This window comes from Trichosurus vulpecula, chromosome 7 (genome assembly GCF_011100635.1).
Source record: "Trichosurus vulpecula isolate mTriVul1 chromosome 7, mTriVul1.pri, whole genome shotgun sequence".
Classification (NCBI taxonomy): Eukaryota; Metazoa; Chordata; class Mammalia; order Diprotodontia; family Phalangeridae; genus Trichosurus; species Trichosurus vulpecula.
In genome coordinates, this window is record NC_050579.1 from 246,022,215 (window position 1) to 246,035,474 (window position 13,260).

The window sequence follows — 13,260 nt, forward strand, 5'->3', positions numbered from 1 at the left end:
GCCTCCATGGGTCCAGATTCAGGAGACGTGGAAGGTGGTCTCTTCATGCTATCCTTGGTCTGATGGATGACCCAGGAGTGTTGGTCCTGCTTCTCCACTGCCTGATTCTGAGCCTCTGAGAGGAAAGAAGAAATAAGAGAGAGTGGGAAAGCTATGGTTGGGAAAGTGAATGCAATGCAAGGAGTAAAAATGCTGATCTCATAGAAAAGAGGTGAGATCACTTGTATCTGGGGAATTCTAATTGTCAGGGCTCTGACCCCCAGGATGAGCTAGGGGCCTTCCTTAAGAAGAGTTTTGGCCCTTAGAACCACTAACAATCTTTGAAAATATACAGGTTACCAAAAGAGTTCCAACTCAGAACATTCTCCCAATCGAACTCTAACACCAATGTTAGACACCAGTGGTTCTTGAACTTTTTGGTCTAGGATGAAATACACTGAAAAATTACTGAGAATCCCAAAATGATTTTGTTTATGAGTTAAATCTATTGACATTTACAACATTAGAAATTAAAACTGATGAATTTGAATCAACTCTTCATTGATTCAATTAAAATAATAATAATCATGTTAATTCAAAATTAAATTAAAAATTAAAAACAACTATTTTTTTGAAGTATCAGTGAGAAGTGTCACTACCTTATGTAACTGTGGAAATCTATTCAGGATCTGGCTTAACAGGACAAAGCTGGATTCTCATATCTGCTCTCTATCCAATCTGTTGCAACCTGTGGTTTGAACTGAAGTACATAAAATAATCTGTACAGTCAGAAGAGGAAGGTATATTTTAAGAGGCAAACAGAGACTTAGTACAATTGTGTACAACCCCCTAAAACAGGGTTAGGGAGTCAGAGGCACCTCATCCTGCGGTGGATAAAGCTCTAGGCATGGAGTCAATTACAGCTGGGTTTAAATCTAGCCTCAGATACTCATTAGTTGTGTGAACCTGGGCAACTCACGAACCTTATTTTGCCTCAGTTTCCTCATCTTTAAAATGAGAGACAACAATAATACCTGCTCCCCTGAGTTATTGTGAAAGTCAATGAGATCATATTTGCACAAAGCACTCAGCATGGTTCCTGGCACATAGTAGGCACCATATAATGCTTATTCATTCCCTGTGCTCTTCCAGAGGTCGTTGGACCATTGAGAATTGCTGGATTAAATGGTTCTTGAGGCTTCTCATGGCTGTGGATTTATGCTCTATGGTCCCATGACATAGTTTACAGGGATGGCAGTCCTAGATTTATTCCTCTCTCTCCCCCAGGGGAATAATGGACAGTAATTTCTGATTAGACCACAGGACTTTGTGCACAGCAGTCACCCCTCCCTATTCTCCCAACTCCCTTTAGCCAAATGACTTCTCTGGGGCAGAGAATGGTGGGTGGGAAGGACTTAGTGTGACCAGGAAGAAGGGGAAGGTTACTTTGATGTGTCACTGGTTTCTCTTGGCCATATGGAGAAGACAAGGGAAGAGGCAGTGAGGAGATGGCATCTTCCTCTCCTAGATGTTCTGCCTAAACAGGCCGCTCAATACAGACCCTCCAGCAGCTGCCATCCATCTGAAGTTATCCTCTCAGACCAGACAGCTCCATTTCCATTTGCCTGAATGCTGATGAAATGCTAGGGCCAGTTCTCCTTACCTTCACCCAGTCCTCTATGCCCAGGCTCTTTGGATCCCTAAACATCAGATAGATGTGCGTGAGATCAGGAAGCCCATGGTGTAATGGAAGTGGTACTAAGAGCTAAGGCCCTTTCTTGAGGAGGGCCACCATGCCATCCTTGAGGTTAGAATCTTGACTGGTGCAATCACCCAGATATAGGTGCTCTCACCTCTCTTGTATGAGGTCAGTACTTCTGCTCCTTCCACTCCTCCCACTTCCCAAGCCATAGCTTCCTCCACTCTCTCTTACTTCTTCTTTCCTCTCAGAGGCTCCGAATCAGGCAGTCAGCCCCAGCACCCTCCTGCCATCCCATGAAGACACTACCTCCCTTGACTCTGGCCACATGGAGGCATGATGACCCAGGCAGCCCCACTGCTACTGCTGCTGCCTTTGCTGTTAATGGGTATCTGGGGGAGAGGGGAGGTTAGGGAAGGGTAGAAGTGATGACTGACAGGGAGCAGAGAAGAGAGAGGAGAGTGGCAGAAGAGAGGGAGTACAATGTTGTGTGAGGGACTAGGGAGAGAGCAGTGGTGTGCCGGAGCCAGCTCACACTGGCTAGGAAGAGCTGATTGTTAAATTTCCAGTGAGAGCATTTATACCTTGAAAATAGACAAACACTGCACACAAATGAAAAAGTGATTTATTGTTTTATTGATTGACTTAGCTTTAAAAAGGGACAATGAGAGTATTAATGCAGATTAAACTTTAAAATGTGTCAAGAGTATATAAACAATAGATATGTTTATATATGTAAAGTGAGAGAGGAGAGAGAAGAAAGAAAGACAGAGGAGGGGGAGGGAAGAAGAGGAAGAGGGACAAAGGGAGGGAAAGAGAAAGATCGAGGGAACTGGTTGTTAATTATTTACTTGCAAAACACTGATTAGGAGGCTCCCTTGGGTGAGGGGCTGGCACTTTGAGGCATGTTTTCTCAGAAGAAGAGGTTATTAAAGGAGATGAGCCCCTTTACCTTGTTCATATTCTTCAGTCAAGGAAGGGAAGGGACTCAAGGGAGGCCCAGCTGGGCTCTCCCTGACCTGATGATCTCTTTTTCAGGTTCACAGGGACAAGTGTCCCAACTGAAGTACCAGGAGGGGCAGACACTCAGAGTGAGGTGTGGCTACAATCCCCAGGGAACTGAGAAGAACTGGAAAACCTGGTGTAAATTGAGAGAGAATGGAAGGGTGTGTGATAGAATAATTACCAAGAAGTTACAATCCTTTATGTTGCCATTTATGGAATCAAGAGCTTCCCTGGAGGATGACACCAGCACTGGTACCATCACCATCACCATGTCTAACCTCAGGGTGGGGGACTCAGGCAACTATCAGTGTGGAATCTATGACTCTGACAAGGACACTATTGACGTTATCAGGACAATCAGGGTGGAGGTTTCTCGAGGTAAGTCCCGGCCAACTCAGTCCCCTTCAGTTCAAGCAGAGCTTAGGAAATGCCTGGTGTGGACATGACCCTGGGCTAGGATGTGATCTAGGCCTCCTTGGGGTCTCCAGGGAGAAGTTGCTCAGCCTCTTTCAGTCTTTCAGCTTCCTGCCCCTCCCCTTTCCTATTCTCTCCTCACTTCTTTCCACACCATGGTCATGGTAGTTCATCTTCTGGTCTATGGGGACAGCGAGGCATTTTATTCTCTGGTCTCATTCACATGCAGGGCAGACATTTGTCCTGGGGTTTCTAAGTCTTGGGTATCTTGAGTCACACTCACACTCATTCATACAAATGCACCTGTGGCTGACACAGGCACAGGCACACACAGGGTCCTCCCAACATGTACACAGACACGCAGAATTGCGCCTCACTGATTTAAGATGCCTGAAGCTCTGGCCCCAGGAGACAAGGGAGGAGGTGGTTCTACCAGAGGTATTGTTGGAGCAGATCTTGGCAGGTTCTGATGAAGAGCATAGACATAGGGTCAAATCTTAGTGGTGAAACTGACTTATGTTGTAACCCTGAAAGATCATTCCACCTCTCTTAGTCTTAGTTCCTCATTTGTAAAATGAGGGTGGGGATAAGGAGTGTGCTTTTGTAACAATGAGTGTGGGGAATACTCTTTGTGAATTATAAATGCTCTCCATCTGGGAATTATTGCTACTGCCTTCATTCTGGATACCAACTACAATAACTCCTGGGCATAGAAGAAGCATCCCATAGGGATATCCTTGGTCAGGCCATCAGAGTGCCTGGTGGGGGCAGAGAAGTCTGTTGGTGACATTAGCAGTAGAAACAATAGGTTAGAGTACTTGACAATACATAAGCAATGGGATATGATATACTATAATATATTAGCCCACAGCATGCATACATATGATGCCTAAAGCTTTTTCAAGGCCCAACTTCTCATTGGAAGCAGCAGTCTAGTGTTCTGGACCCTCCAGAAAAGAGGAGGCAGGTGAGGTTGTTGGGTCAAGGGCCAAATGTTTCATTCCTCTGTTCTTTTTTCAGCCACAAAATTGAAGGCCACCAAGCGTTCTCGACTTACCACTGAGATACCTCTCAGCACCAAACATTCTCGACCTACCACTGAGATACCTCTCGGCACCAAACGTTCTCAATTTACCACTGAGATACCTGTCAGCACCCAACATTCTCAAAGTACCACTGAGATGCCTCTCACCACCTCTGCCATCTCCTTGGCCACCAGCAGGTACAACTTCTTTTTGGAAATCCATTGTGTCTCAGGAGCTCCCAGCCTCAGCACTTAATGTGGGTCTCACTTGTGTTGCCCCAGACTCTCAGTCCAAAGCAACCTCTTTCCAGCCTTGCCTTCTGGATGGGAGAAGAAAAGCAAAGAAAGGTAGATGAGAGCTCTTTTAGGCCTGGTGGAACTGTATTTACTAGCTTTTCCCCTTTCCCTCATTTCCAAGTTTAAGATGGCTTGAAATCTGATTTCTTTTAGTCCTGACATGGCACTTTTCAGTCCTGAACCCACATTGCCTTGTGTCCTGTGCTAAGCCAAGGGTGGGGAACCTTTCCATGTTAGAAGGCCACAGTAATATTTACCTATAATAATAAAAATAAGAGGAATAAAAATGTATTAATAAAAATAAAATGATTTGTTCTGTAAAATTTGGATTCAAAGGGTTCAACTTAAGGACCTAGAAGGCCACAGGTTTCCCACCCCTGTGCTGAGCCCTTCCCCTCCTGCATTTTGGACAGTGGCTATTGTTTATCTCACTTCCTCATCTCCAGACAAACCAGACAAATCTCCAAATTCCTCTCTTTTAAACAATTCTCTCTTTTTGATAAGGTGGGCAGTATTCCTTCATTACTGACTGGCAGATGTCTGTCTTCATCACCCCAGAACCTCTAGGGGATCCCTATTACTTTGAGCACATAATCTAATGTCCTGGCTTCCATCTCTGGCTCCAGCAAACTTTTCTAGATTTCTAGACCTTGCTGTGTTCCACACCCTCCCTGCTCCAGCCATACAGTCTTCCTTGCTTTTCCTTACACACAACATGCCAGTTCTCATTTCCATGCCTGTGCTGTCTCTGCCTCCTACCCCCAATGCAATCCCTCCTCACCTCCACCTTTAATTATCTAGAGCTTCCTTCAAGGCTCAACTCAAGCACCTCCCTCTACAAGAGACTTTAATTGCCAATGACTTCCCTAAATATTTCTTTGTATTTATCTGGTTAGAATGTTGCATCTACCTGTTGGTTGGTGTATTGTCATTCCCCCAGAACACCAGAAGCTCCTTGCAGGATGAGATCACTTCCTTTCTGTCCTTCTCTCCCCTGTCTAGTGCAGCTCCTGGCTCTGGGGCAGGCTCTTAATTCATAAATGTTCCTTGATTCATTCAGAGACCTCAGTCCTGCTTTGGGCCCCTGGGACAAGAGAAAACTAAACAAAAATCAAATCTTCCTACATCTTGAAGTCACAAAGTGTGGAGAAGTGATGACCAGGATTCCCACTGAAGGATTTTTCTTCTCTCTTCTTTTCCTCCTCCTTGGTGTCATCTCACCTCGAATGCCCTCCTTGTTCTTTTATTCTCTGAAGCCTCCAGCCTGTTGGTGTTCCCTTGGGGAGCCAGGGAAGCCTCCTCTTCTTCACCCTCAAGCCATTAACCCTTTACACTGGACACACTGCATACCAAATGTAAACAGTACCTGAAGAGGATTCCATCAGTAAGTCAGCCAATAAGTTAGCTAGAATTTATTAAGTACCTACTGTGTTCTGAGTACTCTGCCAAGATCTGAGGATACAGAGGAAGGAAAAGAAGACCATCTCTGGTCTCAAGGAGCTCACAGAAAAAAAGAGGAGACAATACGCAAACAATTCTGTAGAAAAACCTATGTGCAGGACGAAATATACAGGAGATAACACACACGGGACATAATCAACAGAGGGTATGTAGGGAACCTCCAGGGGTGGGGCTGAGCCCTAGACCTAAGGGTCACTCACCCTACCACCACACTGCTTTTCCTGTGGCTGTATCTCACTTTTCTTCTTTTCCTCTCTCCCATAGCCCACCACACTCTTCCATTTTCTTCAGTTCCTCAGTTATCGGAGTACTATGTGGGCTCATTGTGACAAAAGGCGTAGTCTTCACAGTTCTGATTGCTCTGCTGGGCAGTTGCAGGCACCCAGGTAAGTAGGGACCCAAGATCTGACTTCATTTTCAGTGCACCAGACAGCAGGACCTTTTCAATTCCCAGACAGAAGCAGCTCCCTGAGCCCCAAGCTCTGAAGGAAAGATGCCCAGGCATTTCAAAAAGTCTCTTTCCTAGGGTTAGACCCTGAGGTGGTATGGTTGAGAATTCCTTGAAAAGCCAACAGTGATAAACAAAGGGGAGGAAATGTAATCCTCAGTATAAGTAGCTGTTTTTGTTGTTGACCTGGAGGCCATGGGGAGGGCTTGCGGGACACACAGTGAGCTTGTGTCCCCAAAGGAATGGGAAGAAGTGGGGTAATAAGAAAACGAAAATGGTGACTTGTTTGGGTTTTTTTTTCTCTGTCATTGATTCTGCCCCTAGGGCTGGGGTCTCTACTTAGACATCTGTCCTGGCTCGATTTGGGTGAGAATTGAAAACAAGAGGTGTCAGGCCTAGGGGGAAAAAGAAATAATTTTAGGCTGAAGGAAAATGAGGAAAGATTTATTAACTGAACTTTCTCTTCTTTCCTCAGGAAAGGGAAGGAGCCAATCTGAGCTTTCTCAGGATCAAAATGACCGGAAATGAAATTAATTCATTTCAATGTACATCCCAACCAGATGTATGTCCCTGCCACCCTGAGCTTGGCCCAGGCCACAGGCAACATGGGGATTTCCCTATCAGGGCAAGGAATCCAGCCACCATGCCCATGCTGATTCCCTGCCCAGATTCTTGAAGCCCTTCATCTGCCCTTTCAGTTCTGAGTGGATCTCAGAGTTCACCTCTTTTTTTTTCTTATGATGAGAAGCCACCCCATGTCTCTTCCTGACAATCTTGTACCTCTGTAGATGGGTCAGTCTGCTTCTCTGAGGCCTTAGAGTGGCTTCTGATTGCCTTTGAAAGGAAGATCAAATTCCTGGTCCTCAAGACCTTTCATAGTGTAATGTTCAGTTATTCATCCATTCTTCTTTCTCACTATTTCCTTGCAGAGAGACTCTCCTCTGTGGCCAGGTTGGGCTCTTCATGGTTTCTAGAAGATCATATAAAGCTCAGGTATAAATGGGAGTCACTAACCTGTACATTAAGGTCCTGCTGAGCTATGTTTAACATATAAAAACCATTTATTAATATGATCTGCATTGTATTGTATATTTATTTATTTTGTACCTATTTCCCAATTATGTCTTAATCTGTTTCAGGCTGAACTTGGGAGTATTGGACATGGTGCAGCTCATATGCCCTATTTGGACATATCTGCACCAGAACGGGGTCATGCTCTCCTCTCTGCCTTGCTCTTTTCCATTCTGCCTGTTTCTAAGGTCCTGCTCCCTGGGCTGCTATGTAGGTCCTATTTATCCATTAGAACCTTTAAGAAAACCTAACTCTTCAAAGATGTGTGAGATCCCCCAACCAGATTTGAGGCACACCCTCTTCTTGGAAACCCACAACATTCTATTTTTCCTTTCCTTTCCAACTTGTACTGTCCTGAGGTGGGCTCTTATAGACCAAGGGATTTCAACCTGCGGTATATGACATTTTTCTACAAATGTTCTGGAAAGTAGTTCCAACATAATTGTTTTTCAGGTAGCTTGGTGGCACAGTGGATAGAGTACTGGGCTTGGAGTCAGGAAAGCTCCTCTTCCTGAGTTCAAATCTGCCCTCAGATACTTACTAGTTAGGGGACTCTGAGCAAGTCATTTAACCCTCTTTGCCTCAGTTTCCTTATCTGTAAAATGAGCTGGTAAAGTAAATTGAAAACTACTCCTTTATCTTTACCAAGAAAACCCCAAATGGGATCATAAAGAGTCAGACATGACTGAAAAATTACTAAACAACCTTTGTTCCAGGAGTTTTCTTTTTCTTCTAATCTACAGGGTGAGTTCAGGTGTAGGGAGAGAGTAGAAAGCAGTTAGGAGGAAGAGGGCATAGATTTTGGTTACTTTAAAAATTTTTTTCTTTCTTTTTTTCAGCTTTAGACTCAAAGGCCAGAACACAAATACAGAACAGAAACAGAACAGAACAGAACAGAAAAACATAACATAAACTTAAATATTGGAACTTAAATACAAAGTAAGAAAAAAAGTATGTCATGGAGAATTCAGAATATGTAACAATACATTTTCATTTCAAAAAAGCTTGTATGATAAATAATACATGTTGTCTTTAGAACTGTCCATTTTTGCTTCCTTGTATGTTTTTCTAAAAAAAATTTAAGAAAAGAAAGAGAACAAGGACTTCTAAGAAAGAGTGATCTGAGCAGATAACAGGTACCCCTCATGAACCTGGAGAGTGGACTTGAGAATTTAGGAATCTCAGCATGACTTCTCTATCCCATGTTTTGTGAAGTTATGATTCCTGAAAATGGGCAATGTTATGAAATATGTCTTTTGCTAAAAGGTGGGAAGGACTTAAGACAACTCACAAATAAACACAGAATTGTGGATCTCATACATCTATGGACAAAAGAGAATCTATTAACTTGGAAAACTCCAGTTGTCCTAGCACCCAAGTACTCAAGAACACAAGTACACGCACACACACAGACACACACACACACACACACACACACACACGGACACATGCACACACAAACACACACATACCAATGCACTTATGTATTCATTCATTTGTACAATCCATTGCTATGGCACAGGAGGCATGTTCACTCTGGGAACCCAGACTGGTACCCCCATGCAAAACAAAGAAATTCCTGAGTACTGGACTCTCTGGTACAAGCATATTTAGAAGACATTTTCCATTGAATCCCTTTTAAGAAAATTCCCCGTCTTTGTGGTATTTCATCAACACTTTTCTCCCCTTTCTCATGGTGGAAGAGTGTTTATTTATACAGATTTTTGGAGGACATTTGGAGGTTAACATCAGAGATGATAAAGAAAAGACTACTTCACTGAAGGGTAAAAGAGATGAAAAATAAAGAATGGGACAGGGAAGGATGGGTTGGGTTCTTTGAGGAATTAATGGATCAAGAAGACCATTGTAGGAATTTAGACTGGAGCTTCCCTTACCTAGCAGGAGTAGGGCTAGGACTACACAGGCAAACCCATGAAGTACAGGCTGAGCTCTCTGGGCAACTTCTGGGGAAACATGTGACAAAATAGACAGAACTGAAGTTGGGGATGATACAGTCTCTGTGAGAGTCCTTTTCTCCCTTGCCCACCATCCCAAACACCAGGGCTACAGCAGAATGGGGGGATGTATCAAAATTTCACGTCTCTGAGGGAAAATCTCACAGTAGATTGCTGCCATTTCAGGTGGTAGGCAGATCTGAGATACTGAACAAGTAACCCTGGGCACAATTGGCTAATTTGGGTTATGGACATTTAATCTATAGGGCAGCAGGCTAAACTGAGCCAACGACAGCATGGGGGAGTTAAGCCAGAAGGCATTCACAGTGCCTCTCAGTGTCTTTCACTGTTCAACTGCCTGGTCTCTCTTGTCATAGAGATGAACATGACCAGGGTCCAGAGTATTGAGTTGTTACTTGGTAGGGCTTAAGTAGACTGAAGATCTGAACACCTTTTCCCAGCCTGAGTTTTTATCATCAATAAGTACAATAGAGGGTGTAACTGCTCCCTAAATTCAGGCTCATACTTGCATGTGTCTCTGTGCTCACCAGGTTCCAAAGGTCAGGAGACTGCATGTGCAAAGGGTTAGTTCTCACCACAGTCCCAAGATGTGATGTAGAAACAACCTTTAGAATAGTTGGATTGCCACATGACACAGGAGATTCAAGCTTAGAGCAATCCCCCAGCTGAACTCTTGTGCCCACAGTTCTCAAACTTTTTGGTAACAAAACCCATTTACACTGATAAAAATTATTGAGTACCAAAGAGCTTTTGTTTATGGGGGCTCTATTTATCAATGTTTACTTTAGTATCAACGAGAACTAGTAAAATTTTAAAATATTTATTAATTCATCTCAAATAAGAATAATAAATCTATTGCATGGTAAAACATTTTAATGAAAAATGTTTTTGAAAAGCAAAATTAGTGAGAAGAATAAAGTAGAGTCTTTAATGTTGGAATTTATAAGAGACTGCTGGATCATCCTATCTCATTCTGCATTCAGTCTGTTGTTTGTGTGGGAATACAGGGAGAATATTTGGCTTCACACAAGGAAGGGAGTAAAAATTTTAAGAGACAGAATCTTGATATTATGACAAAAATAGTTTTCACCTAGCAGATATTCAACAAAGGTCTCAGGGACTCAAAGGGTTCTTCAACCGTACTTTGAGAACCTCTAGATTAAATGGTCACTGAGGCTTCCTTCAGCTCCCTAGCTTAAGACCCTAGGACCTAGTTGATATGCCTTTATAATTGATATGGCAATAGATCTCTGGACTCCAAGGGGACCAATGGGGAGAATAATCTCTGGTTAGACTGCAGAACTGTATGTTCAGCATTCAATCCTCCCCTCATTCCTAGCCTTCCTTAACCAAATACCTTCCCTGGAGCTGGAAAAAGGACTGAGAAGGTTGGCTGGGGAGGATCTAGTGGGAGCAGAAAGAAGATAAGGGGCAGTCTCTCATTTGCCACTGGCCCCTTCTAACCATAAAGAGAGGTTCATGGAAGAGATAGTGAGGAGATCCAGGAATCTCCATCTGTTTCTGCCATAGGTGTCCTTCCTAAGTATACCCCATATTCCTAGCAGCTACTATCCATATGAAGTGCTCCCCTTCAGACCAGACAACTCCATTTCCATTTGTCTGAGTCCTGACTGAATCCCAGCTCTAATGCTAGCTCTGTCCCCTCACTCTCTTACCAAATCCAGACCTTTTGGGGTTCCTAAACACAGGGTTTATGGGTATGGGAACAGAAAATCAGTGCAATAAGACAAGCTCTACTGGTGAGTCTGTCCTTCTACAGCCCTTGGCAGTAACTCTAGAATAGCCTCAGGACTGAGGGAGGTACAGCCAAGATGGCAGACTAGCAGGAAGCCAGACAGACAAGCTCCTCTCCACAAAACTCCTCCAAAAAGATCTAGAAAAGGCAGCAGACTGAATCCTGATGGGGAAATCCAGAACAAGTCCCACTTTGTAATTTGTCCAGTTCAGGTTAGCATAGAGAGACAGAGAAGCCTGTGGACAGTGGGGATGTGATTGGACCAGAACACTCCAGTGCCCAGGAAGAGGCTGTGCACCAGGTCAAGAGGATGTCCTATATGGACACCAAAGCATGTGAGACCAAGACCAGGGCACTGTAGTGGATACAGGTGCCACCTGATACCTTTGTTGCTCATTTACCCAGTTCTGGGTCATGGATTCAGGGCCGACTAAGAAAAGGTCCTGCCCATGAGGTTGGTGTCCCAGGGTAGGGAGGCCCTAGATAGTGTCCTGGCCTACTTAGAAAGAAAGAAGTTCAAAAGCAAGGAGGAGAAGTGTGGTTCATACCCCATGAGCAGAGCCAGGTCTCGTTTTCAGCATCTAGCCCAGCCTGCAGAGGAATAAACAGGGCATGGATATCAGACCAAAGGGCAGCCTACAGTTCTTTCACTAAGAACCAATGAAATCTTTCACACGGTTGATAGGGGCAGAGGCCAGCAACACCCCACTGTTGCTCAAACTGAAACTCAGGTCAGGAACTTAGATCAGAGGGGCAGCAAGTAAGTATACTTGCCCCGAATCAGACTACATGGGATCCCTGAAGGCTGGCAGGTCCTCAATCTGTCCCTGAGATCCTGAAATTATAGAACACTCAATACTCAAGAAAGCAGCAATAGGATCAGCCCAGACTTTCTCTCCAGAGATGCCAGAGTCCAGAACCAACTAAAAGACTAATGACAAGCAAACAGCTAGAAGAATGAGCAAAAAAAATAACCCCAACATAGAGAGTTATTTTGTTAGCAAGAAAACTCAAAACACAATTGCAGAAGACAAGAATGATTCTAAAACATGTACAAACAATGCCTCAGAGAAAAACACAGTTTGGGCAGAAATGCAATTAGAACTCCTGGAAGAGATGAAACAAGAGTTGAAAACTGTTTGTTTTAAAAGTGAAATGACAGTACTTGAAGAAAAATATTGGAAAAGAAATGAGAGCTATGCAAGGAAGAATTAGAAAGGGAATTAACACTTTGGAATAAGAAATAGAAAAGCTTTTCCAAGCAACAAATTCTCTGAAAATTATTAATGAGCAAGCAGAAGCTCCATTGGACAAGGAGAAATATTAAAATCAAGGCAAAAGATGAAAAAAGAAGGAAATTTAAAACATCTCATTTTTAAATGTGGCTGGAAACCAGATTAAGAAGATATAATTTAATAAATATTTAAATACCTGTCAGCTATGACAGCTATGTCCCCTTGAAATGCCTAGAAATAATGAAAAAGATTGCCAAGATCTCTTAGAATATGAGTGCAGAATGGAGGTAGAAAAAAATCTACCAATCACTTCCTAAGAGAAACCTCAAAGGACAAAATCCCTGAAACATGATAAGGCAAATCCAGCCCACATCAAAAAAAAAAAAAAATGACAACAACCAAAAACAAACAAACAAACAAACCTGTAAGCACCCAAAAAGAAACAGTTCAAATACCAAGCTACTGCACTCAGGATGCTACAACCATCCTCTCAGTCACCCAGGCTGGTAAGCTTCCTATTTATCTGAATTCCTCACTCTCACTCACCAACACCACCCCCCCTCCACCCCCCCCCCAAATATCTTACTCAATCTGTAGCCATGGCTTGTCAATTTTACACCCATAATATCTCTCTCATCCACCCCTTCCTGTCCTCTGGCACAGCCACCACCCTGCTGCAGACACTCATCTTCTCATTCCTGAAGTACTGCAATAGCCTGCGGGTTGCCTGAGGTCTCTTCCTGCTCTATCTTCCTCTCAGTGACAATAGTGATCTTTTTAAAGCACAGGACCTACCATGTCCAACCCCAAATCAATATACTCTGGGAGCTCCCCATCACCTCCAGGAGCAAATATGCAATACTTTGGCATTCAAAGCCTTCTTACAGTTACAACC

General features: G+C 43.5%; 1 protein-coding gene across 1 annotated transcript; it reads left to right on the forward strand.

Moving 5' to 3' along the window:
- Positions 1-1,997: 1,997 nt before the first annotated feature.
- Positions 1,998-6,855, forward strand: LOC118855860 (natural cytotoxicity triggering receptor 2-like). The gene is made up of 5 exons (XM_036765888.1): positions 1,998-2,066; positions 2,717-3,080; positions 4,251-4,319; positions 6,144-6,265; positions 6,803-6,855. Exons 1-5 carry the CDS (start codon positions 2,015-2,017, stop codon positions 6,853-6,855), a joined length of 660 nt encoding a protein of 219 aa, XP_036621783.1. The 5' UTR covers positions 1,998-2,014.
- Positions 6,856-13,260: the final 6,405 nt, after the last annotated feature.

What these genes read in the sequence shown, in the direction of transcription:
- LOC118855860 (XM_036765888.1), top strand. Translation starts at nt 2,015, where the DNA reads ATGATGACCCAGGCAGCCCCACTGCTACTGCTGCTGCCTTTGCTGTTA. An exon ending in ATCTCCTTGGCCACCAGCAG is followed by an intron (nt 4,320 to 6,143) that starts GTACAACTTCTT and finishes TCTCTCCCATAG; the next exon opens with CCCACCACACTCTTCCATTT. An exon ending in GGGCAGTTGCAGGCACCCAG is followed by an intron (nt 6,266 to 6,802) that starts GTAAGTAGGGAC and finishes TTCTTTCCTCAG; the next exon opens with GAAAGGGAAGGAGCCAATCT.